A 26,785-nucleotide genomic window follows, 5' to 3' on the forward strand; every position below is an offset into this window, starting at 1 on the left:
TATGGAGATTGAATATAAATCAACACATGCTATGTTCACGGTTTTTTCCCCTGTTTTTTCTTCTCTTTCTGCTTTTTTCCCTGTTGTTCTGATTTTTCTCTCCCAACATGATTCATAAAGAAATATATATCTTAAACATTAATATACATGTATAACAAATAAATGAAAGGAAAAGAGATCTCTTATCACTGCTTGCAATAAAAGATAATAATGAAAAAGTTTCAAATATTATAAGAATTACCAAAATGTGACACAAGACATTATTTAAGTTCATCCTGTTGGAAAAATTGATGCCAATAGACTTGTTCAAAGCAGAGTTGCCACAAAACTTCAATTTGTAAAAAATGCAATATTCATGAAGTGCAACAAAACAAAACAAAAATTGTCATATTCTTCATGAGGTCTTTTCTGGTTCTCTCCCACCTTCCTCCAATTTCCTTTCTCAAACTATCTTGAATTCATTTTACATATATTCTGTATACATTTGCATTTATGCATGTTTGTTTCCCCCATTAGAATGCAAGTTTCTGGAGTTTGGGGTCTATGTGATTTTTGTCTTTATATCCTCAGAATTTAAATAGTCCCTGGCACATAGTAATCCATTAATAAATAATTATTCATTTTATTTTATTTATTTTGAGATTATATCTCCCTATCCTGCCCAGTAAGGAAACTTAACAGCCATTCACAGTCAGGATCCCACTACTGATGTGCTGGGGAGCTTTGACCTATCCTATTTCTGAGCCAGTTTGCCCCATCTTAGTCATTCTAGTAGCTCCCTGCTCCCAAGATTCTCCATATTGATGCAAAACTTAGTATGATAACTAGATCATCTTAGCATACCATAGCTTAGACTTATTGAGACCAAATAGCTTCAGCCTCCTCAGCAGAAGACATTTCAAGTATTGAGCACTACATCTGGGTGTTGATTGGTTTGTAAAAATCCTGTCATGATAATCATTCATTCTACACTGAGTAATCTTTGTTTCAAATAAAACTCAATTGTAATATAAATAATTATATTTTTGAAAGACCATTCCATATTAATAACTTATTATAATGTAGATAGTTATCACAGAATTAGATTTTCTGTAATAAACAGCAAATTATAAATAACAAGTGCCTATAGAGAAAACAAGTAATAATGTTTAGTTATTAACAATTTAAAATATATGGAGAGAACCATCTGCATTCAGAAAAAGGACCATGGGGACTGAATGTGATCACAACATAATTTTTTTACCTTCTTGTTGTTGTTTGCTTTTTTTATTTTTTCCTTTTTGATCTGATTTTTCTTGTGCAGCACTGTAAATGTGGAAATATGTTTAGAAGAACTGCAGATGTTTAACCTATATTGGATTTCTCACTGTTTAGGGAAGGAGGTAGGGGGAAGAGATGGAGAAAAAATTGAGACACAAGGTTTGGCAACGGTGAAGGTTGAAAACTACATCTGCATGTATTTTTAAAATAAAAAGTTATTAAAATATATATCCTATAAATTTAGTTTCATAATCAAAATTTTGTTGCTACAATTTCTAAAAGTTTATTATTGATTTCTTTTTTGAGTGAATATTTTAGGAGTTCTTGAAGCACTTTATCCTTATTCTAATTTCTGCAGTTAATGAGCTACATCATATTTTTTGGATTAGAGAAAAACTGTATGGGAAAGGTAAAGTCCTGGCTATCCTAGGCAAGTTTTCTAGTTGACTCTTGTTAATTTAGCTTATGATTTTGAATGATTTCATGTTTTTACTATCCAGGATGACTCAAGAAGCAAAACGTCTAGGCAACTAAGTAATATAGTGAATAGATTGTTGGACCTGGAGTAAGGAAGTTCTGAATTCAATTCCTTTAGACACTTAATTAGCTGTGTGACTGGGCAAATTTTTACCTGCTTCAGTTTCCTTATCTATAATAATGGTAACTACTTTCTCGGGTTGTTGTGAAGATAAGATGAGATTATATTTGTAAAGTGATTTGTAAACCTTAAAGTGCTATATAGACACTAGCTATTAGTTCTATTTAGTGGGCAGCATTTATATGTTATTTTTCTTTTTTAAGACACACCAGAAGCTAATATCCTATCAAATTTTGCAAGAGAAAATGCAGAAGCAACAGCTCTAGATGATGATCTTGAGGCTCAATTAAAAGAATCTATAAATTGTAAGTAATTCTTTAAATGTTCCTTGAATTTTTGGACAGACCAAAATCTTATTCTTTGCAGCTTGGTTTGATGTAATGGAACTGTTAATTACAGCAAAGGAAATCATATTTATATTTTATAATTATACTATCTTCCCTAAAATAGGTGATGCTACTAGAATCTTTTATTTATTATTATCTGTAATGTAACTTAAGTACTCTATTTAGTCTTTTCTCTCATTTATGCAAAACTGGCTGGGGAAAAGAGACAGGTTTCACTTTGCTTTGAAATGAAACTTCCTAACAAAATTTAATAGATCAAAAGTCTTATCATTTCAGGGAACACTAATTGAGACATGTTTTCATCTCAGAAGACCAATGATTGAATTGACTTAGAAATGAAACTAATAGCTCACCATATAGATATGGTCACCGTGAGTTATGCCCAAAATAGATTTTGTTACTGGTTTTAATTTGTATATTGTAACATGTTCCGTGCCAACTTCTTTTGCTATTGGACTCACAATCACTAATTGACCAATATTTAGCAGCTATCTTATTATCCACAAGTAATGATTGGCATAGCAAGGTTTTATTTGAGTGAGAAAAATAATTTTAAATATATTAGAATATTTTGATATAGTTTAGAAACTACATTAATAAACAACAAAATTGTGAATGTTTTAGGATAGTAATAATTTATAAAGTAATATTCTAGAGAGAAGACAAAGTTAATGTGCATCTGAAAGTGCCTTATTGCATTTTTAATGAGTACCATATACAAAAATGTAGTGAATATTTTGAAATAAAAATATAATAAATTTCAAAACAATTAGTAAATGTTAACATTAGTTTGCTTTTCATTTTATATATGCTATATTAAAATTTATTTTGTTTTTAATTTTGTTAGAAATGAATGATATATGTCTTTTTACTTTTAGTACAGACAATAGTTGATATTTATACAGTAGAACAATTAAAGGCAGTAGCCTTGAAGAATGAGGGAAAAACTTACCCATTTTATGGCATTCTTTATGCTTACATTTCTACACTGAACATTGATAATGAAACTGTGAAAGTAGCACGAAACAGATGGTAAGCAACCAGGTTATTTTTAATAAATATATTTTTGTCTGAAAAAAAGTATTGTTAAAAATATAATGGGAGTTTTAGAAAAGAGAACTAAATTATTTGACATTGGAGTAAATAAGTGAATGAATATAAAAAAGCATTCATAAAATAAATGTTTATTATGTGCAAAGCACTGCTAAGTTCTGGAAATAAAAATAGAGATCATTACATATTTCAAATAATCATTCAGAAAATATATTTATAATGGCTAACTAGTTAAATTCAAACATTGGTCATGTATTTTAAAAATCCTATAATTTTAATAAATTAAAAATAAATAAGTATTGACAGGTTTTATTTGGAGTGATATACTGTTTAAAATTTTAATATGTGGTCAATTTTGTGACATTTACAAAAACTTAATAAAAAATAATGATAATCTCCCAACCTTTATTTCATAAACTATTTTCATAAGCCTTAATCTCTAAGATTTTACATCTTGGTGCCAAGAAATGCTAGGCCTTAGAGGGGGAAATGTTATTCAGCAATTTGCCCATGGATTAAAACCATAGCAAACTTCAGACCTATGCAAAGAAATTTTCTGAATTTTTATTGAAATAAAAAAAAGGGAAAATAGAGTTGCAATCTAAAGGTAGGAATTGTGTCTCTATGTGTATGAGAGAAACAAAAAGAGTAAGTTTAAAACTTTTGCTAAGTTATATATCAAATTATTTAAGCCATACATGTGGGGTTGATATTTTAAGTATTTGTTTGTTTGAGTTTTTTGGTGGTCTTTTGTTGTTGTTTTTGTTGAGGAAATTAGAAGTGATTTACCCAGGGTCACACGGCTAGTAAATGTTAAATGTCTGAGGTCAGATTTGAATTCAGGTTCTCCTGACTCCAGGCTTGGTACTCTATCCACTGTGCCATCTAGCTCCCAGTTGTGTTAATTTAAGTATTACAGTTATCCCTTTCAAATTTTGGGACCTAGAGGCATAGTGTGATTTGAAAAACCTGTGTAAAATCTTTTGACCTTCCCATCATATTGGAGAAGTTTTTTTTTTTTTTATTTGATTTGAATAAGAGATTTCCATTTAGAACAAAATATATTTTGAATAAAATTTATTTGTCAGTCCTTAAGATACAGTAATATTCATTTATCACAGATTTGCTCAATTAAATGCACAAATGTTTTGTTTTTCACAGATATGTTGTTATGAATCTGTGTACGAATCTTTTTGTATGTGTTTTTTTCTTGCTGTCAGTAACATCTTTGTATTTTAATGCCTATAGTGGAAACTCTGGATCAAATACATAGGTTTTTATTTACATAGTCTAAAAATTAGGAAAAAATGCTGGCCATACCTAGCTTTGTGACCATGGAGAGAACGTATAGTCTTTGTATTCCAGGAGTCTCTAAGATTATAATTTCAGAGAAGGTGCCAACCTATATTAAGAGAGAAAGTTTCCTTATCCAGGAGTTCCTATATATTATTTCTATTTTTCTGTCTTTTACAGTTCAGGCTGTGGTTATTTTGTCAGTGAAGCATCTAACACTTGTACATCTCCATTCTGCAACAAAAATTCTTCAGGATATAAATCTGTACTTCTCAGCTTTGATTTGCTGATTGATCTCACTGATCATACAGGCACTCTCCATTCCTGTAGCCTTACAGGAACTGTTGCTGAGGAAACTCTGGGCTTCACGGTAAATAATTTTTTAAAAGTTTATAAATATTTTCACACTGACCCATTTTTCTTAATTTTAAGAAAATTATTTTTTACATTACTATATTGTTTCCACATAGCTAAAGATATCAGTAAGGTTATTTTAACAAATACATTTATGCATAGGCTGGCCTATTTTAAACAAATTCTTTTTAAAGTCACACTGAACCATATATATATATATATATATATATATATATATATATATATATATATATATATATATATATATTTTAAATCATGATCATCTTGATCACAGTGACTGAGGACTTTGGTCAAAGAAGAAAATTATGCTTAAACATAATTCTTAAATAATAGTGGGTAAATTATGAGTTTGGGAGAATTCCATTAATCATAAGGTAGTTTGAAGTATTGATATTACGTTTCTTGAAAATGTTGTCTATGCTGTCAGGACTGAATGTGGATCACAGTGTAGTTTTTTCACCTTTTTTTGTTGTTAGCTTGCTTTTTGTTTTCTTTCTCATTTTTTTTCTTTTTGATCTGATTTTTCTTGTGCAACATGATAAATGTGGAAATATATATAGAAGAATTGTACATGTTTAACAAATATTGGATTAGTTATCATCTAGGGAGGAGAAAGGAAAGAGAAAATTTTGCAAGGGTGAATGTTGAAAACTATCTTTGCATATATTTTGCAAATAAAAAGCTATTATTAAAAAAAGAAGAAAATGTTTTCTATGTAGAAATTTATATAACATAATAATTAACAAAATTTGAATTTAATTAACTAGTGGCACTTGGACAGAGTATTAGTTTCTTAATGTAAAAAGTTCCTAGATATTTTTCAACACATCTTTGTCTCAAATGTTGTTTCTTCTATATGAAGGGGGAACATTTCCATATTAAGCAAGCTAATTGGTTGCCAATGAGTCATTCCTTATTCAGGTTCATGACCTTCTTTACCTTTCTTTCCTTACCACTCATATCAGAAGAACTGGTTAAAGATCAGTACAAATAAAATTCCATTTCCAGTTAGTAATTTTAAGTTTCATATTATCCTCATCTTACAGTTTCTATCTGTATTTAATATGTTTTATTTTTTTAAATTAGGTACATGAATTTCTTGCACTAACAGAAGAACAGAAAACAACAATAAAATGGCAATTTCTCTTGGAAAGAAGCAAAATTTATTTAAAAGTTGGTGAATTTTGTGATAATATTTTATGTTATAAATCCAAACAAGTTCTAGTAAGACAAATTCATCCCTCTTAGAGAAACTGACTTTGTATAATCTTTATATATAAACACAATAAATCAAAAAATTTATTATTTTAATGAAACCTGATATACAGATCTACGTATGTGCTAAAACACAAATGGAAAGATGATCATTGTCCACTACTCTGAAGAAAATAGATCAACAACAACAATGGCAAAACTATCTCCCCAAGTATAATAACCCTTAGTAAAGTAAATAATTAACATATACATGTTGGAATCAGTCATACTAAAATTCTTCATCTCTAGCTCTTATAAGAACACTTTTTATTTTATTTTATATGAGCAACTAATTGTCATTTAGACAATCTGTTATAAGACAGACATCACAACTAACTACCTGGGGAACATAGCTAGATCCTAACTTTTCTCTTAGGTCATTGGTGTGTATTATTAAATGAATTCTTGGTCATGCTTTGTTCCCTTGAGGCCAGAGGTCTCCTAACAAACTAATCAAGTAATCATCTAGTAAATTCACACTATAAACTTCATCTTTCTCTGGCGTGTTTATAATGTGTTTCCCATAAGGTGTGATCAATTTTGCTTTAAATGTTCCACAGTAGCAAGACATTAAAGGAATCTAGACACAGACATTAAAGGAACTTCAGTATTTACCTTTATATTAAAAGTACTAAAATTCAATTCCCAGTCCTGCATTTTCTGTCATAGAATCATTTTCAGCTTTTCATTTTTTCTCATCACCATATCCAATCAGTTGCCAAGTCTTATCAATTTTCTCTACAGGGAGTTTTGCAGACATCCTCTTTTCTCAACCCATGCAACCAGCACTCTAATTCAGACCCTCATCACTTCTTAACTGTACCATTGAAACAGGCTCCTAGTCTCCCTACCTTCTATTGCCACCAGGACAAAGTACACACTTCTCAGCTTAACATTTACAACCTTTCATAGCATGGTTCCAGATTATCTTTCTAGAATTATTTCCCATTATTCTTCTTCTCTTGCCAAACTGGTCTACTTATTGTTTCCTACATTTTTCCTTCTATATCTCCTAAATTTGTTTTTTGTTTTTGGTTTTTTTTTTGAGGCTGGGATTAAGTGACTTGCCCAGGGTCACACAGCTAGGAAGTGTTAAGTTATATCTCCTAAATTTGGAAGGCAAAACCTTACCATTTCTACCCCTTAGAAATCTTAGCTTCCTTCAGCCTAGTTCTTAGAGGTCTTTTCCAAATTCATTATATATACACTTTTCAATGTACATGCTATATCTCAGTGGAATATGAGCTCCTTTTTGGAAAGGACATTTAATTTTGTCTTTGTATAGTCAGAATGCTTGATAAATGTTTATTAAATTATTATGCTCTGTAGTACTTTTAAAAGGGATGTAAATTAAAATAATTTCAAAGCACATGTTAGGAACACGGATAAAGCTCAATATTCATCTAGTTCATATTTTTATTAAGAATTATGTTGTTCAACAATACTGTATGGAGATATATTCTGATTGAAGTGGATATCTTCAACATAAAGAAGATCCAATTCACTTCCAGTTGATCAATGATGGACAGAAACAGCTACTCCCAGAGAAGGAACACTGGGAAGTGAATGTAAATTGTTTGCACTACCGTCTTTCTACCCAGGTTACTTATACCTTCGGAATCCAATTCTTACCCTGCAACAAGAAAATTGGATTTACACACATATATTGTATCTAGGTTATACTGTAACACATTTAATATGTATGGGATTGCCTGTCATCTAGGGGAGGCAGTAGAGGGAGGGAGGGGAAAATTTGGAAAAATGAATACAAGGGATAATGTTGTAAAAAAAAAAAAAATTACTCATGCATATGTACTATCAAAAAAAATTATAATTAATTTAATAAAATTAATTTAAGGGGCAGCTAGGTGGCACAATGGATAGAACACCAGCCTTGAATTCAGGATGACCCGAGTTCAAATTTGAACTCAGACACTTAACACTTCCTAGCTGTGTGACCTGGGCAAGTCACTTAACCCCAGCCTCAAAAAAAAAAAATATCTATATATATATCTATCTATATCTATATATATCTATCTATATATTATATATATGTAATTAATTTTTTTAAATGTGAGGAAATTAAAAAAAAAAAAAAAAAGAATTATGTTGTTTTAGGCAGCTAGGTGTCATAATGGATAAAGTTCTGGCCCAGAAGTCAGGAGGACCTGAGTTCAAATATGACCTTACTAGCTATGTGATCCTGGGCAAGTCATTTAACCCTGCCTTGCCCCCTCCCCCCCAAAATTAGGTTGTTTCAACTTTTTTTTTTTTAAGTTTTATTGATGCCTTTTGTTTTTATACCGATGTTTTCCATTTTACCTCTACTGCCTACTCATTGAGGCTACTCTTAATAAAGAAAGGAAATAGTTTAACAGAACCCACACACATCAACCCTATGACAAGATATATAACATTCTATATAAACAGTCCTCCAAATCTTCAACTAAAGGGAAGAGATACATTTCCTCATCTCTTTTTCGGGGTCAAAATTATTCATTATAATTATTTCTTTTATCAATGACTATGTAAAATTGTGATCAGTTTTAGATTTAATATTGGGATCCTGATGTCCATAGATTTATATTTGCATTGGTTTGAGAACATATGTTAATGTTTATAAAGTTTACCATACAATTCTTCAAATACAAAGTATTAAAGTATTTTTTTTCCTCCCATACAGTTTGTATTATCACCCAAGGCAAGAAGTGGAATGAAAATTAATGTGCTTTCATGCAAGCTCGCTGATCCTGTTGAAGCCAGTAGAATATCATCTGGAAATAGTAATAAATTTGAAAATCTGAAAAGCTACTAGAAGTTTCAAGTATTTTGAAAAAGGAATGTTTTTTAAAAAGTGAAAAATATTTAAATTGTACTTTATTCAAATATTGTATCTTCTTGTTGCAGTAAATTCTTATAATATTTTCTCCTTGTAGATTAAACGACTATTTAAGATCAGTCTTTATAGGGTTGGACTGAGTTGCAGGAAAATAGTCACTGAGCTCACATTTTCTAAGACTCTATTTACTGGATTAGTACAATTTTTTTTTTTTTTTTGGGCAAAATTTTTTTTTTCACTAAGTTGGAACATGGTTCATCAAGACTAATAAACCTTATTGACCTTTCCTACAGGAATGTGTGAGTTCTTTACCTAGCCATTTTGTGCTTCCTATATCTTCCCCCGACAACCCTCAATTCTTTTATCTTTCCAGAAGAAAAATCTTAAAGCTCAAAATCTTATTTTAGAGTAGAGTGGATATGGCTCTCTAAAGTAGAAAAATAATATCTGTGACATGGAAAGAAAATTGTCAATGTCAGAATGAAAGTTGAAGTAGTCCAGTGACAGTATGGTACAACTAGTCTGTCAGTACCTTGGGGATGGGGAGAGGGCGGGGAGAATCTACATTCTATAATGACAAAACAGCATTATTCACATTTTACTGAAGGTTTAATGACTTGCAGATTTACATCTAAGCTTCTGAGTCACCTGGGAGGAGATTGGCTTCAAAAGTTTTACTACTTTAGAGAAGCGTTGTTGTCTCAGGAACTTTAAAGGTTTGGAAATTCCCAGGGATATTAAACTGTAAGCCTCTCTTAACTCTTTTTCTCACCTCTATACCAAAGAAGTTGATCAGTTAGAGACAGGGACAAATAGGTCTTGTGTCCCACTGTATTGAATTCAAACTTGAAAGATCAACTACTATAATCAACATTGTCCTACAGTCTGCAAGAATTATGTCAACATTTGAGGGTCAATAATTCAGCATCAAGACTCAAATTATAAAGTAAGTAAAAATCTTTTATAATCCTACTGTTAATAGACAGAACTTGTACGCAATTTATCAGGAAAACCATGCTTTATCATACTTTAGTAGAATGTCGTATTTTGGGATATATGACTAAATTCAAATCCATGTTAGGAAATTATCCTTTCAATATGGCACACTGGAAAGAACACTGAATTTGGGGTCAAAAGATGTGGATTCAAGGGCCTTTGACTCTCTGTCATTTACTTATATAGGGAACCATAGTTTCGTTCTTAAACTATGGTGATTTCTTCATCTTTAAAATTAATATAGGAATATCTGAATTAACTACTCCATAGTGTAGTTATTAGAAAATGGTTCATAAATCTTAAAGTTCTATATAAGATGTGAGTTATTGTTGTTAAGCTAATATCCTCTTGAAAATACACCAATACAGTAATGAAGGCCCTTAAATAGAGGTCATCTAATCCTGTCCCATCGTTTCACAGAACTGAAAACTGAGGTCCAAGGTAACCCAGGTATTGTAGGTCCTCAAACTATGACTGTGGTGATTCACCTCATAGTGTGGTTTCTATGATTCTTCTTACTGTTTTTAAAGGGATATGTTTGCTTAGAATTTTGAAATTGCAAGTCTTTCTTACTTTGGGAAATATAAATGAATTTTTTATTATTGTGAGAAAATATACTCATGTATGTTCATATTTAGAGATAGCCATATTAATAATAGAGATTGTGGATATTGGAAATTCATTCTCCCTCCCCTATAGAATCTGAATTAAACTCCTATTCTTATGGGAAAAAAAACCCAAACATAAATACCTCCATACAGCCTTTGATCTTTACTTGAGAAATCCAGTGCCAGTCTTCTGACAAAACACAGGCAATTTAAGCAGCAGAATTCTTTGGAAAGACCCATCTCTACCCAAGCAGCCCTAAAACAACTGAGATTCTATGTGATAGGGATTAATAAAACAATGATTTTGGCATTCCAAAGCAAAAATTCTTCATCACTGAGCTTCATGCTACCTCCAGAAGAGACCAGGGAAGCTCAGCTTCATTCATGCTCCATGGGATTCTTTCCTTTCCAGTTTAGATAATATGTTTTACATCTTGGTTTTTTTTTTAATTATTTGTTTAGTATTTTATTTTCCCCAAATTATATTGTAATTATGAATACAATTTTTAACATTTGTTTTAAAAGCTTGGAGTCCCAAATTCTTTCCCTCCTCTTTGAGTAATTAGATATAGATATATGTGCAAGTAATTAGATATAGATATATGTGTAGTCACGGAAAACATAATTCTCATATTAGTTACATCACAAAAGAAAAACATAGATTCCCCCCCCCCAAAAAAAAAAAACTTCATGAAAAATACAATTTTAAAAATATACTTCAATTTGTATTCATATATCATCAGTTCTTTCTCTGGGGGATCATATTTCTCATAAGTCCTCCGGAGTTATCTTGAATCATTGTAATGCTGAGAATAGCTATGTCATTCACAGCTGATCATTTATACAATATTGCTGTTGTTATGTACAATGTTCTTCTGATTCTACTCATTTCACTTTGCATCAGTTTATATAAGTCCTTCCAGGTTTTTTGAGAGTATCTTGCTTTTTTTTTTTTTCTCAAATATATTTTATTTTTCCAAAAACACATAGTTTTCAACATTCATTTTCTTTTTTTTTTTAATTTTTATACTTTTTATTGAAGATTTTTATTTTCAAAACATATACAAGGATAATTTTTCAACATTAACCCTTGAAAAACCTTGTGTTCTAATTTTCCTTCTATCCCCTTCCCTAGATTGCATATAATCCAATATATGTTAAACATGATTAAAAAAATATGTTAAATTTAATATATGCATACATATTTATACAATTATTGTGCTGCACAAGAAAAATCAAATCAAACCAGTTTTAAAGAAATAAAAAAGAAGCAGCAGAATAAAATATAAGCAAGCAACAACGAAAAGAGTGAAAATATGACGTGATCCACACTCAGATCCCACAGTCCTCTCTCTGGGTGTAGATGGCTCTATTCATCACTGAGCAATTGGAATTGGTTTGAATCACCTCATTGTTGAAAAAAGCCACATCATCAGAATTGATCCTCATATATATTGTTGTTGCTGTGTATAATGATCTCCTGGTTCTACTCATTTCACTTAGCATCAGTTTGTGTAAGTCTTTCCAGACCTCTCTGAAATCATCCTGCCGATCGTTTCTTATAGAACAGTAATATTCCATCATAATATTCATATACCATGACTTATTCAGCCATTCTCCTACTGATGGGCATCCACTTTCTAGTTTCTAGTCATTACAAAAAGGGCTGTCACAAACATTTGTCATTTTCCTTTTCTGTCCTATTAGCTGTCTAATAAGTGTGATGTAGTATTTTAGAACTGTTTTAATTTGCATTTCTCCAATCAATAGAGATTTAAAGCATTTTTTCATATGGCTATAGATAGGTTTAATTATTTCATCTGAAAACGGACTGTTCATATCTTTTTATCATTTATCAATTGGGGAATGACTTCACATTTCCCCTTGTTAACCAAACTTGAGTAAATGGGAAACATTTCAGTCCCTCTACTCTTATCCCTTTTAACCAATTACTTCAGTCAAAAATCCCAAAGTATAGATAGGTCTAGAAGCAGAGGTAAGAGATAGCACTTTGGTCCTCATTATTCACTATCCTGGAACCCACGAAGCATCTCTTACATAGGGCAGAGATGGAACTTTTTCTATTCAAAGAAAAAGCAGATGAAGAAAAGAAAAAGCTAGGTGGAGCAGTGGATAGAGCACCAGCCTTGAATTCAGGAGGACCTGAGTTCAAATATGATCTCAGACACTTAACACTTCCTAGCTGTATGACCCTGGGCAAGTCACTTAACCCCAGCCTCAGGGGGAAAAAAAAAAAAAAAAAGAAAGAAAGAAAGAAAAAGCAGGAGTGGGAAGGGGAGGAAAGAGACAAGAAAGCTGAAGCTCCAATTTTTCACCTGCTATACTATCACTTCAGTTTTGACACAGATTTGTAGGACTGCACTATTTTATTCTTTTTTTTTTATTTTATAGTTTTTATTTACCAGATACATGCATGGGTAATTTTACAGCATTGACAATTGCCAAACCTTTTATTCTAATTTTTCTCCTCTTCCCCTCCGCCCAGATGGCAGGTTGACCAATACATGTTAAATATGTTAAAGTATAAATTAAATACAATATATGTATACATGTCCAAACAGTGTTTTGCTGTACAAAAAGAATCAGACTTTGAAATTGCACTATCTTATTCTAATCTCCAATCTGCCTTAAACCACAGGTGGCTGTACAGAATCCCTTTTGATAAATCTCTTTTGGACACGGCTTATATATTAAATTCTTCCTTTGCCTTTTCCCCAGTTTGTACATTGTATTATCACATAATCACTCATTTGGAAAAATTTTCTGCCAAATGAAGGAATTCAGAGAGCCTTTAGCTACATTATGAAAGGCCCTATTTTAACAGCTTATAAAAAGGTAGATCCAGAATTAAAAACAGGTTCTCCTACTATACATCCAGCACCCTTCTTCTGTACTATGCTAGGGATTTGCATTTAAGATTGAAAACATTATAACCTTTTCAATGAAGGGATAAAGATCTTTCTATTTGAAGCTATGATATATAACTATGATATAAGAAGAATTAGTGCTACTAAGTCTAGACACAATTCCAAAATGAATTTACTGGTATATGGTAGTAATTTTTTACAATATTGCAATTTTGTTAATAAATTGATTGTAAATGGATACCTAAAACTCAGTATAAATTCATTCCCAGAACAGAAAATACTATTATCACCTTTAACTGCCAAAAAAAAAAAAAAAAAGAAATTTTCCCATCTTTTGGGCTACCATTCTTCTTGTCTCTATTTCTACTAGGATTTCTGTATTGCTGTCCCAGTCTCATATCATTTATTGTTCTACTTTTTATACTTCTTGAAATAAAACAGGTTAACTTTTGAACTTTGTCTTTCTAGCAGTACTTTTCCACTGTCCAAATTTTTGAAGATAGTCTTCCTTAAAATACAATTTACTAAGTATTCCAGTTTGATGCCTTATAGCCATATTAGGTTCAATAAATATTTTAACATACCTTTATCTAGCTTTGATATATGATTAACAATGAAAATGACATCTTAAAATAATTCATTTTAATCTTGGCTTCATCTAGTTTACTTACTGAATGAACTTAACCTGGAGTCTAGTCACCCAGTCTCAAAACCTTTGGATTATTTTTTCCTAATTCCTTTTCTCTGATAGCAAATTACCTAATTTTGTCCATTTCAATGTTAAAATCTGTTCCCTTGTCTACCACTACTGTGGTACAGAAGATTTCACTACCGTCTTCCTGGACTATAGTTTCAATAGTTTCTTAACAGGTATTTCCTTCCTCACTCTTGCTCTCTTTCAATCTATTGTTTGTTCATTATTAGAATAATTTTTTTAATGTGTCATATTTCTCAGATCATTAATCTTTAGTGGGTGACAGGTCCCTAACATCTATCATGTAAGCAGCCAGATTGTAAAAGGTTTTAAATGTCCAAGTAATTTGTAATTTATTCCAGAGGCATCTGAAAAGCATCAAAGTTCCTTGAATAGTGTTGTGATATGGCAAGACTTGTAATTTAAGAATTCATCTTTTTAAAAACAAATATTAAAAACTGTTTTAAATATAACTGGGAAGATATTTTATAAATTAAAACAAAAAGAATTCATTTTAATAGCTTTTTATTTTTCCAGATACATAGTTTTCAACATTCACCTTTGCAAAACCTTGTTTTTCTCCTTCCCCCTCCCCCATAAACAGCAAGCAATCCAATATAGATTATGCATGTGCAATTCTTCTAAACATATAAGAATTCGTCTTTAGGGAGATAGAGGTCAGTGAATTGTTTGTGCTCAGGAATGCCAAGATGTAGTGCTAAATCAACGTGGTGTCTGCACTGTCTGGCACCAGTATGGTAATCACCAGAAGCAGAAAAGCTATCAAGCTGCCTAAGGAGAAATAAACTAGTTCAGTTCATAAATGGAGCAGGTCAGAGCTCCCTTGACAATCAGTAGTGGGATAGGGGTCTATGATTAAATGTTGATGGGGAAATCCAAGGGAAAAAAGTTACAATCATTTTTCTAGTTCTGCACAGCATTAAGTGACAGGCAGAAAGGTATACAGACACTGGGGACAAGGTGTGGCCAGGAACACCAAGGTCACTCCAGCACGGGAAGAGGCTGTACACCAGGGTAGGAGGAGGTTCCAGACTTATTCTGACAAGAAGTCCCAGATCCAAGGAGGACTGAGGGTAGGTCCTACACCCAGGAGTGGCTCACCAGGGTGAGAAACAGTCTTATCCTGCGTATCAATCAAAAAGCTAATTCAGAATCATGCAGCAGTGATGTGTGGCCTAGACCCTGAGAGCAGAATAGGGTCTGAGTTGCACTTTCTGAAGCATGTAGAGAAATAAGCAGGGCAGCTTGACAGCATTAGGGTCTAGCAGCAGTTTACTATTGCTCAGAACTATCCCAGGTCAAAAAATCGCAGAGCTCAAACCAGGTAGTGGTCTGAGAGCAGTGACCAGACTTTTTTCATGGTCAAACCACTTTGGAAGCACTGAAAGTTTGCAAATCCCCTTTATGAATGTTTCTGAGAGAATGGAATAACATAACATTCAATACTCCAGGAAAAGAAAGAGCAGGACTGGCCCATATCTTCCCTCCAAAAATGCAGAGAGCTTAGCCTTAACATCAAGCCTGATGTCAAAAAGTTATGTGAAATAATGAGCATACAAAAGAATTCTATCATAGGGGCAGCTAGGTGGCGCAGTGTTTAGAGCACCAGCCCTGAATTCAGGAGTTCAAATCTGGTCTCAGACACTTAACACTTCCTAGCTGTGTGACCCTGGGCAAGTCACTTAACCTCAGCTTCAGAGAAAAAAAAAAAAAAAGGATTCTATCATAAAAAGTTAATACAGTTGTAGGGATGTTCAAGACACAAACCAAAAGAAGAGAATTACTCCAAAATATCTATAAGTAAATACTCATGTAAAAACACAGCCTGGAGAAAAATTCAACTAGAATTTTTGAAAGAAATGAAGCCGTTTTTTAAAAAGTTAATTTTATTAAACAAATAAAATGAAAATGCTAAAAGGAAAAAAAATGGGGACAATGAAGGGAAAAAAATAGAAAGGAAATTAGTAATTTAACACAAGAGATTAAAAAAAACTTTGCTCAAGCTAAAAGCTACCTGAAAATTGGGAAGACCAAATCAAAACCGGTGACTCCGTGAGACAACAAGAATATTAAAACAAAATCAAAAGTTTTTTTAAAAAGAAAATAAAAGGTATATCACAGCAAAAATAGCTGACCTGGAGAAAGGATCAAGAATAAAAAAAAAAAAAAAAAAAAAAAGAAAAGAAAAAGAATCCTGAAAATCATGAGCAAAAAAAGCCTAGACACTATTTTTCAAGAAATCATAAATCTGCTTAGATCTCTTAGAACAAGAGGAAAAAATACAAATATAGAGTTCACTGGTTAATTTTTTAAAGAAATCTCAAAATTAAAATCTCCCAAGAACATTATAGTCCAAAATCAGAGCTTTCAGGTCAAAAGAAAAATAGCTCAAACAACCAGAATGAAATGCAATTACTGAGGAGTTAAGTCAGAATCACATATGATTTAGCTGCCACCACTATGAAGAGGAGAGCTCAGAATATGATCTTTCAGAAGGCAAAGATACATTCTGTGAAAATAGAATGAACAATGAATGAGTTTACTTACTAGTCACCTTGATTTGCTTGAGCTCCCTTATTATAAAGGAGAAGCTGAACAACAATGAGGAAATTACCTCACATAAAGAAAATTATCTCATATAATCGGGGGTACAAATAGAAGACTATGTAGATGAGGAGAAAGGGGTGGCAGTAGTGGCTGACATTTGAATTTTTCTTCTGAATTGGTCAGAAGGAAAAATTATGCATATTCACATCTAGATACAGAAATACATTTCACTAAGCAGAGAAACAAGAAAGGGGAGGAGGGAAACACACTAAAAGAGTAATTAGATCAGCAAAACAAAATTTAAAATGTACAAAAATACTTAGTTCTTTTTGAGATGGCAAAGAATTAGAATCTGGAGGAGTATTTTCCATCAAGTGGAAAATGGCTGAACAAGTTACAGTGTAGAAATGTGACAGAATCCTATTGTGCTATAAGAAATGATGAAAGGGATGGCTTCAGAGAAATCTGGGAAGACTTGTATGAACTGATAAAGAATGAAGTGAAAAGAATCAGGAGAGCAATTTATACAACCATAAACAAAAGCTGAAAGGCTTTGGAGCTGTTCAGTGTGATGATTAATCACGATTCCAGAAGACTAATGATAAAACATGTTACCCACTTCCTGATAGAGAAGTGAAAGACACAGAAATGCAAAATAAGATATCTATTTCCTCTTTGTTGAGGCCAATGCAGAAATTTGTTTTGCTTGATTATATGTTTGTTATGAGAGTTTTCTTTATCTTGTTTCTTAAGAGGAAGGGAGGGAGAGAAGGCAGATTTGTGTTTCTTTGAAAAAAAATTTAATGAATTTGATAAAATTTATATCTTATAATATTAATTTTATATTTTATATATTAATTTATAATATATTATAAAATAATAAAATTTAATAAAATAGATGTAAACCTGACCTGTATCCTCAGTTAGTAAATGGTCTAAGAATATGACCAGACAGTTTTCAGAAAAAACAATCAAAGCTAACAAGAATCATATGAAAAACATGTTCTAAATCAAGGGAAAGTGCAAATTAAAATAATTTTGAGGCAAATAGTAGCTAATGTGACAGAAAAAGAAAATGACAAATGTTGAAGTAAATGAAGAAAAATTGGGACACCGATGCATTGTTGGTAAAATTGTGAACTGACCAATCATTCTGGAGAGCAATTTGGAATCATATCCAAAGAGCTATATAAAAATGTGCATATCCTTTGACCAAACAATAGTACTACTAGGTTTGTATCCTAAAAGGATCAAAGGAAAAGGAAAAACATATATATAAACAAAAATATTTGTAATAATTCTTATTGTTGTGGCAAAGAATTGGAAATTGAGGGGCTATCCATCATTTAAAGAATTGCTAAACAAAATATGATACATAATTGTGATGAAATAGTTATGCTATAAGAAGTGATAAGCAGAATGACCAGAAAAATTGGAAAAGACATATATAAACTGATGCAAAGCAAAGAAAGCAAAACTAGGAGAACATTGCACATAGTAACAGCAATATTATATGATGCTCAACTGTGAATAATTTAGTTATGCTCAGCAAAACAATGATCTAACAACTCCAAAAGACTCATGATTCTATCTACCTAGAGTCTGAATGAAGATTGAAACATATTTTTTTTATTTTTCTTTTGTTTGTTTTAGTCTGCTTTTCTTTTCTTTTCTTTTCTTTTTTTTTTTTTGCAACATGGCTAATATGAAAATGTTTTACATGATTTCATACGTATGATCTATATCAAATTGTTTTCCTTCTCAAGTTGGGGAAAGGGAAGGGAGAGAATTTGAAACTCAAAACTTTAGAAAAATGTAAAAATATTTTTTTAATAAAACTGAGAAATATTTAATGAAATAAATAGAAATATATTGCAGAGGATGGGGGTGGAGAAAGAAACCTGACCACATATCTCAAAACACACTAAAATGTATGATGATGTATTCATGTGAATAAAATATGGGGCTCTTGTCAAGAGTTGAGCATTTGAAATAAAATATATTTTAATGTAGCATTTATATATGGTACTTCTCCAAAATCATTTCCAATATCAGAAGTATTAATAAGTATCACAAGAATTCTAAAAGATTTTTAACCAGTCAGCTACTTACAAATCAGATTTCTGTCTTTTTCATTCAGTCAATAAATGTCTTTTGATTTGTCATCTTACAGAAGCTTTAACTGCTTATGCACATGAAAACATTTTTTTCCCTTGCTAACTGGGGAAGTCTAAAAACTCATGAGGGATGTGAAAAAAAATGATTTTCGTAATTATCAATAAGCCAAAATCAATGAATATACTAAAAATCTAGATTTTTCAGAGTTATCAGCAGATTCCAACTTGGATAATACAGCTTGAAATTATCAGTTCTTGACAATGCTGTTCCCATTACAGAACTCAGCTTCCTTTACCACACTCCAGAGATTTGAAACAATCACTTAAGAACTATTCCTATAGGACTGGAAAACACACACATATTGTCCTCCACTCATGGGCTTGCTCTGGAAAACCACATAGGCCCTGAAAATGACTGTACTGTAATCCACGATCCACCTCCCTTCTGACCTAAGTATAAAATCTTTGCACTTACTGCAACAGACAAGGCCCCTGTCCAGGAGAGCTTCCAGTTTGCAAACTGCATTCTTCACTTGAAAGTGATTAATTAAACCACAACTTGATTTTTAAAAACCTGTCTCTATACTTGCTTGGTGTTGCTCCAGTTATTCAGTTTAGAACCTAATACATTAAAATTCTACCAATTAAAACCCAGCCATATGTACATCTCCTCTGTGGTACATCTCCCTACATGCATTCAGAGAATGGAACAGTAAATAGCCAAAGTAGCTTTGTAAGTGCAGCTTCTCTTCAGATCTTCTCTCTTGCTGTTGGGAAAGGGAAGATACTATGACAACTGGCCCACTAAGTTAGAGTTAAAAATATAGCACTTAAGGAAGCTAGTAACAAAAAGTCAATACTATAAAAGTTCTCTTGCAACCCCAAATTCATGCAATTAGTCACAAGGTCACTTGAAAGAAGGAAGTATGGTTAGCTCCACAGGGCACAATTATTTTTATGGCATTTATGTCAACACTGCCCTCATAAAAAAAAACATGTCAATCTCAAAGGGCACTTCAACACATTAAGTCAAGCTAAAAATAAGAAGATAAATGGTTGGTTGGATGATTCTTTAGATTCCTTCATAACTCTAACAATTATCAATGGCTACACACAATTCTGACTATTTGAAGTATGATTCTCAAAATCTTTTTTTATTTCAATGTCTATATAAGGCAGAAATTACAAAATGATCCAAGGGGAGGGGGAATCTTATTCAGAAACAGTAACTCGGCTTGCAGAAAAACAGAGATCCCTGCTGACAATACAGGTACTCACAATCAAATTACTCTATTTCATCAGTCTCCTATCTATCCCCTCACTCATCGAAATTCATTAAAAAGTGAATCCGTTCATCAAGATTTGGCAGCTTGGGAACTAAAGCAATAGGTAGAACCTCTCAATGTTTTGATTTTTCCACTTTAAAGCTCATACTGACAATGCCATCTATTCCAGCCTGTATCTCATCATTTTCCTGGACAGGCCCAACTCCTTTCGGAGTCCCAGTCAAAATAATGTCCCCTTCTTCCAATGTCATTATCTTGGAGACATAGCTGATTATGAAGGGGATGGAGAAGATCATGTCCGACGTTTCTCCCTCCTGTCTCAGCTGGCCGTTGACCTTGAGCCAGAGCTTAAGCTTATGAGGGTCTGGGATCTTCTCCTTGGGCACGAACTTGCTGACTGGGCACGAGGACGTGAAGCTCTTGGCCAGGGTCCAGGGCAGCCCCTTCTTCTTGCACTCGTCCTGCACGTCTCTGGCAGTCATGTCCAGGCACAGGGCGTAGCCAGCCACGAAGCCCAAGGCCTCCGCCTCGGACACGGCGCACGTCCGCTTGCCCATCACCACCGCCAGCTCCAATTCGTGGTGCAGGTTGCGGCTGTAGGGGGGCATAAGGATCGGGGTACCCTCTGGAGCATAAGCAGTAGAAGGCTTCAGGAAGATCACTGGCTCGCTGAGGACTGCGCTCTTCATCTCCTTAACGTGATCCGCGTAGTTCCTTCCCACGCAAACGATGTTTTTGCCCCATTCCCAAAATCGGGGCAACTGACGAGATGCAGCCATGTCTAGAAGTCCGGAGCGAGCCAACCCAAGTGTCAACGTATCACGTGGACTCTGCCCAAGGGCAGTCACCTGACGCCTACGGCTACCCAACGGAGCCAAACTTTCTCGGAACTCTCCGTTCCATCGACGAAAGGAGACACCGTAAACTGCTCTCGACTTTCCTCCCCCCTCAGCTGGGGGCTGGGAGTCGCTGAACCCTGCTCCAGGTGACCGCAGTCTGGGAAGGTCGCAGCGGTGCTGCCCTTCCTGGCAGGGCCTGCTGCTCTGGAGGGAGGAGGACTCCCACGCCGGCCTCTATTTCATTGTCCCCCCAGCCGACGGTTCCCAGGGGTCCCCGGCGACCCCGCAACTACAACGACACTTCTCGGCGGCCGGTATTGGGGGGAGGGGCGAGCGGAGGGGGAGCTGGGGGCCGGAGCTCGGCAGCCGCGCTCTGATTGGCTTCGGTCGCGGGTCGGGGCGGAGGGAGCGGCGGGCGCGTGGCGAGGAGGCCAGCTGGGATTGGCTGAGGCGCGTCGATGACGAGAACGCGATGTCAGGGCTCGGCCTCTCAGAGCGTCCCGCTCCTCTTCCCTCCGGAACATGGTCTGGGGCTTTGGGCACCTGGGCCGCCGGAGCCTCGCTGTCCTGGGATCCACCTGGGCCAGGCGCGTTGTGGGTAGGTGAACGGAGACAGCCCGGCCCGGAGAGGAGAAGCCAGAAAGCTTCCGGGGCTAGCCCTCGGCCCCGGCTTGCCTGACAGGTGCTGCCGGCCGGTTCCCCGCAACTCCGCGACGGCGGACCGGTGGGACTTGCGTGCGGGGCCGGGATCGCCTTCATCTCCCAGATCTTTGCCACGCACGCCCTTGGCCCGGCCGGGGGAGGCCCGCAGATGTCAAGTCTGCTTTCTCCCGGCCCGGGACCCGGCTAGAAGAGGGCTGGCCAGCCCTCCCAGGCATCCCAGGGGCCGCGACTCGGGCTGGCGAGCCCAGAGTGCGGCGCTCTCTTCCCGGGATGGCGGGCCGGGGAGCCCCGGGCAGCATCCCGAAAGTGCCAGGCCTCCTCCGCTGCCTTCGGTTGTCCAGCTAGGGGGTTCAAATAAAATGTCTCCATCCACCGATGAGTCGGTGGCTAAGAAGACATCCCTAGCTTCGGGTTTGGACTCGGTTATGTAATCTAATGAACCTTTCAATGTTACAGCTGGGGGAGGGGACAAGGACACAAATAGAGTGGCCTAGCTTGGGCTCACTCCCCCAAAGTAAGGTACTGGTGAGAAGCAAAAGGCTGGGGCTCCAGTGCCGGGGTAGACAGTAAAGGTCCTGGGTCACTCCAGTGCAGCCCAGCCCTAGCATTGTGAAAGCCACCCTAGCATTTTCAGCCATGGAGGATTGATTCTGGAGAGTTATGCAAACTCCGACACCACAGCTGGTAATGTAATAGTACAAAGTACAGAGAAGCTAGCTTCTACTGGCGTTCTTGCAAGTACTCAAAGTCGGAATGCTTAAATATGAGATAGTCTTTTCTACAAGTAATGCTTAAAACTGCGGTCTCCCTGCAAGGTAGTGATTATGACAGATGCCACTGCTCTTATACAAGATTACAAGATCACACCAACACAAGCTCTTATCTGAAGGAGTATAATAATAATTTGGAATTAATAAAACGGTGTGAAACACAGAAAGATGATAGTGTGAGAAAAAGAAGTATCTTGAAGTCATGCTTTTTTTTTTTTTTTTTTTTTTTTTTTTTAAATCAATGACATCTGCCTCATCATTGGTAATCCCATTGGGATCCAGAATACAAGATTTAAAAAAAGGACTGAAAGTAGCTTGTCCATTAGGGAGAGGAGTTCTGAAGGGCTTGGATTTGATAAGGAAAAAATGTTTGTTACCAAAAGGCTGAAAAGTATTCTGGCATTTCAAGTCCCATTTCAGGAGCTCTTTCTTTCCATTTGGACTAGTATAGTAGCTGAGATCTCTGATATTTTTTCTTTGTGATCCAGACTAGCTAAGTTTTTTCTTTCTGTTCCTGCTTCTATGAAGGTCTCTCTTGCATGTGTAATAATAAAGCTTAAAGCTGCATTAAGATTTTTGATTAACTGTTTAACAACCATTTTTCTAAGTGACTGAAGAGGCTGTGTGATAGTGGATAAAGCCAGAACTTGGAATAAGGAAGACTGGTTTCAAATCCTACCTTAAACACTTCTTAGTAGAGTGAATCTGGGCCTGGGCTGTAGTTTCTCATCTCTGAAATCAAGGATCAGACTTAATGGCCTCAGGGTTTTCTTTCAGCTTTAAGTCTGATCCTATACATATTGAAGAAGGCAGTGAGTGTACTATTGATATAGTTGGGACTTTTAGCTTTTTGGTAACCATTTATGTTTTTATGATGTATGTATGTGCTTAGACACTCTGTCCAGTGGATTGCTGTATATAAATCTCAAATACTTTATATCTTGGAGTTTTTTTTCTCATAGGCAAGAGATTCATCCTATGTCACAGTCTTGCCCCACTGATATATGTGTTGGGCTATCTTACTGTTTTGAAATTGCCCTTTTGTCTTTGTATGCTTAGCAAGGAATTAGAGGGAAAGGCTAGGGCATGAATTTCAGCTGGGGGTTCAATTGCTACATTTCCCAGCACTGACTGACTCTCTCCTTTCATATTTGGCTACAGTATCTAAAAGTTTTTTAGTAGGACATGCAGTAGACATTGCCTTCCTTCTCTAGATATTTACATTTTTCAGGCTAGATAAGTGAGGCCGGAAGTTTGAAGTGGGAAAAATTACCTCATTGTGAAGGTTTCCTAAAAACTATACTTCTTTCTCCTCTTCTTCATGGATGCTTATCAAAACTATGGCATTAGTATTCATGCCTCTGTCAGTGGTCTTTTTCGGTGTTGAGCAGTAGTGCTTTATGTAGAAAAATGAAGGAAATTTTTTGATTGAGCTGGACAGCTATAGATAGATAAATTGCTTTCTTTGAAGTAGATGACTTTCTTTTAAAAGTTCATTTTAGATTAAATAGAAAAGATCTCTAGACTCAGTTGTGAGAAATACTACATTCCCAAAGAATAATCTTAGTTCTAATGGGAAACGTAAATTAACCCATTGAGGATTGAAGGTTTGGATCGAGAGAGAAAATAGTTAAGGGGAACAAGTTATATGTGTAGTATGAGTAAGTGAAATTTAAATGGCTTGGGGCAGCTACATAGCACAGTGGATAGAGCACCAGCCCTAAAGTCAGGAACCTGAGTTCAAATCTGGTCTCAGACACTTAATGCTTTCTGGCTGTGTGGCCCTGGGCAAGTCACTTAAATCCAATTGTCTCAGGGGGAAAAAAAAACATTTTGCTGCGCTGAGGCAAAGAAAATGAGAATTACATTAAAGCTCCAATTTTTTGTAAGGTCTGTAAAGATACTCAACTCTATGGTGCCTGCCTTGCAGCTTCTTTCACAAATGTCACTCTCTTGCTTGCCCAGCCATCATTCACACTGAAAGTTTCCCTATGAGGCATCAGCCCTACTAGTCTACTTTAACTGTAGAACTGACCACATATCAGTGGGACTTGGCATATTTTGCATTTTAAAAATACTTGTTCCCAAAAGAATTTTTAAAATATTTATTTTAGTTTTGATGATTCTTACTCTCTATACCTAAATTATGATACTATGGTGGAAAAAGATTAAACCTTGGAGATATTTTCTGGATTGTGAGTTTCTGCTCTTCTCTAGAATTAGCGTAACCACATTTGAACATTTTTTAAAATTGTTTCTCATTTGTTCTCCACATTTGGTGTTTTACTTTTCCCTTTTAAACTTCAGGTTTGTTTGGTCATTTTAATTATTTAATAAATGTCATCAAATGGCAATTTTTCATTTAATTTGATTCACATTTTGATGGATTGTTTTTCATTTCTTCAATGATTTGGCAATAAATTTGGGTCAAATGAAGATGCTCCTTTTTTACAAAATCCCAGAAAAATAGATAGATGTTGAATGTGTCAGGCCAAGGAGCATCTTCCTTACTCTCTTCTTCAAGATTAATGAGGCTTTATACTGGGGCTTGAAGGATTTATCTTTGATCTTCTACTCAGTTCAGTCATAATAAAATTCTCCCATTGACCTGCATTTGTATTATTTATATCTCCAAGGGTCAGCCATTCTGGGAGCTGTTTGTCAACATACCGACTTCAGAAAGTGTCAGATAATTGAACAGAGCAACATGAAGGTTGAGTTATTGCCAGCCCTAACTGATAACTACATGTACCTGATCATTGATGAAGATACAAAGGAAGCAGCCATTGTGGACCCAGTTCAACCCCAGAAGGTAATTTGAATGACCCTTATTCAAAGTTCCCCAGGAAGTCTTCTAGAGAGACAGGATTGGTGTTGGATCCTATGTAACATCACTGTATATAACCTCACTGGATGCAGAATTCCAGATACGTACAGAATGTAACCATGACACCTCCCTTTTGTTTCCTTCATCACATCCAGTTCCCCCATGTGGTTGACATGAAAATAATTTTGTGTGACCAGTAATTTTTGTGCATGTGACTAAAATGAGAATGAATCTTAGATTTTTATGGAAAAGTTTTACTATTATTATTTATTATTAAATTAAATTATTATTTATTATTAAATTAGTTTTATGGAAAAAAAGATTATTAAATCAGATTTCATAGCTGGGTAAGTGACCAAAAAAGAAGATGAAAAATATGTTTTGTACTTCTTTTTGCTTAATTAGTGAAGTCTACAATGTCATCTACTTCCAGGCTTATGTATTAGAGCTGGGGAGTAATTGGGGTTATGATCTTTTTGTTCTTTCCTGTATTTGGTTACAGGTTATGGAAACAGTGAAAAAACATGGAGTGAAACTGACCACTGTTCTTACTACCCATCACCATTGGTAAGAAATCTTTTTTCATTCTTTTTTTTTAAAACAAAATTTTACTGCTATTCCTTTTTTTACATCATCTAAATTTCCCCTTGCATCCTTCCCCCTATTTTCTTCCTAGATAGTTATCCCATACAACAAAGACATTTTCCTAAATGAAAAAGAGGGGAAGAAATGAAAATATCAGTAGATTGGATCAAAATATTGAAAAAATCTGACAGTATTATCTACAGTGTCCACATTTGTGGACCTCTCCATCTTTGCAAAGGAGAGTGGGGAATTGTCTTCTCAAATCTCTTCTTTAGGACCAAACTTGTTCTCTGTAATTCTGCAACATTTATTTTCCATTAATTATGGTGGTGGTTCTTTTAATTTACATTGTTGTAATCATTATGTTATGTTGGTTTTGGGGTTCTGCTTATTTTACTCTGCAACAGTTCATTTTAATTCTTTCTTTGTATTCTGTATTCATTATATTTATCATTTCTTACAGAATAATAATATTCCACTATATTCATTGACCACATTTATTTGGCAATTCCCCAGTTGATGGACATCTATGGTTTCTAGTTCTTTGCTACCACAAATAGTGCTGCTATAAATATTTTGGTGCATGTGAGGGTTTTTTTTTTTTTTTAATCAAATTTTACCCTTGGGGTATATGCCTAGGAGAATTTCTACTAGATCATAGGATTTGGACCTTTTAGTTGCTTTATATAATCCCAAATTGTTTTCCAAAAGAGTTTTTTTTTAATTTACAACTCTTATCAACAATGCATTAGCATGCCAGTTTTCTGCATTCATACCAACATTGATAATATTTAAGCAAGCATTTCCATAAAAATTGGTTTTTGCCTTTATAAATAGAGACTTTTGAGACTTGGGAAAAGATGTAACTCAGTGAATGTTCATTTTGATATTCCTTTGAGATGTTGAGCACATCTCTAACTAGGAA

General features: G+C 34.6%; 3 protein-coding genes across 6 annotated transcripts in view; 2 read left to right on the top strand and 1 right to left on the bottom strand.

The window, feature by feature from the left end:
- The window catches only part of MEIOB (meiosis specific with OB-fold), a 45,901-nt gene extending 36,906 nt beyond the window's left edge, over positions 1–8,995 (top strand). The window contains exons 10-14 of the mRNA XM_074286329.1: positions 2,062–2,163; positions 3,084–3,237; positions 4,732–4,921; positions 6,013–6,099; positions 8,864–8,995. Of these exons, the coding sequence (XP_074142430.1) occupies positions 2,062–2,163; positions 3,084–3,237; positions 4,732–4,921; positions 6,013–6,099; positions 8,864–8,995 (665 nt within the window). The remainder of the gene's footprint in view (positions 1–2,061; positions 2,164–3,083; positions 3,238–4,731; positions 4,922–6,012; positions 6,100–8,863) is intronic.
- A 763-nt stretch (positions 8,996–9,758) lies between these two features.
- Positions 9,759–26,785, top strand: part of HAGH (hydroxyacylglutathione hydrolase) — a 29,106-nt gene continuing 12,079 nt past the window's right edge. Inside the window, exons 1-3 of one of the 4 annotated variants that reach the window (XM_074279575.1) lie at positions 9,759–9,965; positions 25,085–25,260; positions 25,778–25,842. In XM_074279575.1, the coding sequence (XP_074135676.1) occupies positions 25,156–25,260; positions 25,778–25,842 (170 nt within the window). In that variant the 5' untranslated portion in view covers positions 9,759–9,965; positions 25,085–25,155. Of the gene's footprint in view, positions 9,966–21,022; positions 21,330–21,459; positions 21,614–25,084; positions 25,261–25,777; positions 25,843–26,785 lie in introns of those variants that run through there. The other 3 variants (XM_074279573.1, XM_074279574.1, XM_074279572.1) reach the window with 3 other exon arrangements.
- FAHD1 (fumarylacetoacetate hydrolase domain containing 1) lies at positions 18,753–20,999 on the bottom strand. Its single transcript, XM_074279576.1, has one exon. It carries the CDS (start codon positions 20,953–20,955, stop codon positions 20,290–20,292), a length of 666 nt encoding a protein of 221 aa, XP_074135677.1. The 5' UTR covers positions 20,956–20,999; the 3' UTR covers positions 18,753–20,289.

The sequence above is a fragment of the Sminthopsis crassicaudata genome, chromosome 1 (genome assembly GCF_048593235.1).
Source record: "Sminthopsis crassicaudata isolate SCR6 chromosome 1, ASM4859323v1, whole genome shotgun sequence".
NCBI classification, from domain to species: domain Eukaryota; kingdom Metazoa; phylum Chordata; class Mammalia; order Dasyuromorphia; family Dasyuridae; genus Sminthopsis; species Sminthopsis crassicaudata.